This window comes from Triticum urartu, chromosome 7, assembly GCF_003073215.2.
Source record: "Triticum urartu cultivar G1812 chromosome 7, Tu2.1, whole genome shotgun sequence".
NCBI lineage: Eukaryota > Viridiplantae > Streptophyta > Magnoliopsida > Poales > Poaceae > Triticum > Triticum urartu.
In genome coordinates this window covers 566,715,581-566,718,112 of record NC_053028.1, presented here as the reverse complement: position 1 = coordinate 566,718,112, position 2,532 = coordinate 566,715,581, and the positions used below count along the sequence as shown (strand labels likewise).

The following is a 2,532-nucleotide window of genomic DNA, read 5'->3' as shown; positions in this document are numbered from 1 at the left end:
TATCAACCTAATCAAGCAAGAAGCAATCATTATTCGCTCGGCTTCCCTTAGGGAGCCGGGAGACCTAACCCTAGCCGTCTCTTGCGCCGCCACCGCCTCTTCTCCACCATGCAAGGACGGCGCCCAGCCGCCGGCCGCCGCGCCTTCGTCCTTGTCCTCCTCCATCTTTCCCCTACAATCTCCGCCCTAGAATCGGCAGAACCCTAGCTCCTAACAATATGCTAGGGAACAATGATCAATTTGATTCGATTAATAAGTTTAGTTACCCAAGATCATATTTACTCTGTTAGTAATATAATAGATTCCAGATTCCGGTTATGCAGGCCTTAGCCAGTTAGCCTACAAGATAACAGCTGCAAATATATTAGCAGATGGCACAAATATGAACGGTGACAATTGAAGATGTACTTTTAGGATAAGTTACTACCCAATATTCAATATTCATGTATGCATTTGTCTTCAGCTAGTCATAAATCATGGGAAAGTAATATCCTTTGCAGGCCAAGAATATAACATTGACTGCATATTTTTGAGGTCCTCTATCAAGAAATTTACCACTCCAATAAGAGCCTGAACTATAGACAAGGCTACTACAAAAGTTCATCTGTAAGACAAAATCTCAAACTTTATTCTGATCGAGTTTTAGCCTCCGCCTTGAAGAAAAGAAAAGGAAAAAATATGTCCCTGTTCTGACATGAGACTGAAACATCAGCCCTTGATGTTGCCTAGCCAAAAAAGCATGGGGAATTGCGCGGCCGCGAGGAATAGAAGAAAGTAGTGGTTCCTGCTAGGATGTCTCTCATAAGTCCTCGATGCACCCTGCAGAACCCTCTTCATCGTCTTAACCAGGAACACTCCAGTGCAGATACAGAACCACGGCAGCACAAAATAGTATGAGTAGCTCCAGAAGATGCGGACAAGCATCGCAAGTGAGGTACCGGCAAACCCATAGCCGGCATATGCCACAATGTCAAGCAACGGCGATTCACCACTTCCCAGTGAGTAAAGTAGTGCTTTAATGAGGATGACTTGCATAAACCAACCGAGTAACCCTTTTGTGAACTGTATAGTCAGTGCCTCCGGGGTAAACCTGCATTCAGGAACAATGTTGATAATCAGACAAGCACCACTGAAGCATTAAGGATATCCTGAACATTAAGGAGCACTGTTTTCCTCTAGAGAAATAAAATAGTGCATTTTATTTCTTATCTTAAACTAACAAACAGAAACCACTATAACCGCTTGGAACAAGCGGTTAGCTATCTCAAAAACAATCAGCAACAGAAACCACTATAATAAAGTGACACATATATGCAACCAAGTAATACATATATTATACTGCTCGTGGAGTCATACTGCACATTTCTTCTAGAGTCCTACAAGTAGAAGAATCAAAACTTGTCCTGGGTGTGCAGTTACCTTCCAAGAACACACAAGGCATATCCAGCAACTACAATGTAGGTGGCAAAGGCCATCAGAGGGATGTACAGATCTGGAGCATTGATGTCTTGAACTGGAGGTTTGTATGACAGCCTTCCTCCCACTGGCTCAGTTATCCTAGTCCAGTGTCCCTGAAGGAAGAGAAACGATAAAAGGATTGAATGAGACCTCACAGTCTGCAGGTACGACACGAAAGAGGTTCTTGAGAAAAAGGAAGCAGTCAGTCCTTACCCGATGCAGAAAAGGAAACAAGACAACTTTCAGCTTGTTCCTCACATACTGGTTGTTCACTTGAAAGTAATATTGTGGATTGGACAAATATTGGGTGATCTGTATACGCAATCAAGCAAACTTACATTGAATAGTTTTTCGAAAATCAAACAACAGGTATATCTATGAATGAAATGCATCCATGCTTACATTGCTTTGCATAAAGTCGGAGCTTGAACCTAAAAACTTCTCACTGTACACTCCTAGTCCACTTCGGATGAGTCCAGGTCCAGCTCCATACAAAGCACTTTGAAAAGGATCCGCCTGTGAAGTAGTAGGCCTGCCTGCCAATCCTCCCAGATCAATGTTCATTGCTGCCATCACGGCTGAATAAACAAAGATTGTTCAAACCAATAGTCAGACAACAAGATATCAATTGTGAATGGTCATGTCATCTACAAACTACGTACCACTTTAACTGCATCCTTTAGAATCCTGAGAATATAGCCCACAATTGCTCTTATATACAAAGAAAAACCCTAAGAAACTGATTTCATAATGTCCACCCATGATTTTATATATGAAACAAACATTGTAGAAAAAGTACAGTAGATGGATCACCACGACCCAGATATGACTAGCAGCCATATGCCAACTTACAACAGAATGTGACGATGTTGAACAGAACATGTACTGTAAAGCTAATTCGAAAGAGAGGGAGAAATAGCATGATATCTTATCATCGTTCATCAGCCCGTAGGTTAGCCCAATCGCAGTGCCTAGTAATGATGCAATGGCCGTTGGACGTGGCTCCGGTGGCCCCGGCGCTGGTCACCGCTGTTGGGGGACGGGCAGGAGGCTCTTCCCCCAGCGCAGCTTCTC

The 2,532-nt window shown here is 43.1% G+C and overlaps 1 protein-coding gene across 1 annotated transcript; it reads right to left on the bottom strand.

Moving 5' to 3' along the window:
• Positions 1–526: 526 nt before the first annotated feature.
• LOC125522482 (protein YIF1B-like) lies at positions 527–2,200 on the bottom strand. Its single transcript, XM_048687541.1, has 5 exons — positions 2,121–2,200; positions 1,861–2,036; positions 1,672–1,770; positions 1,420–1,571; positions 527–1,090 (listed from the first exon to the last, which is right to left on the bottom strand). The coding sequence occupies exons 2-5, from the start codon at positions 2,029–2,031 to the stop codon at positions 709–711; spliced, it is 804 nt and encodes a 267-aa protein (XP_048543498.1). The 5' UTR covers positions 2,032–2,036; positions 2,121–2,200; the 3' UTR covers positions 527–708.
• Between the last annotated feature and the right edge of the window lie 332 nt (positions 2,201–2,532).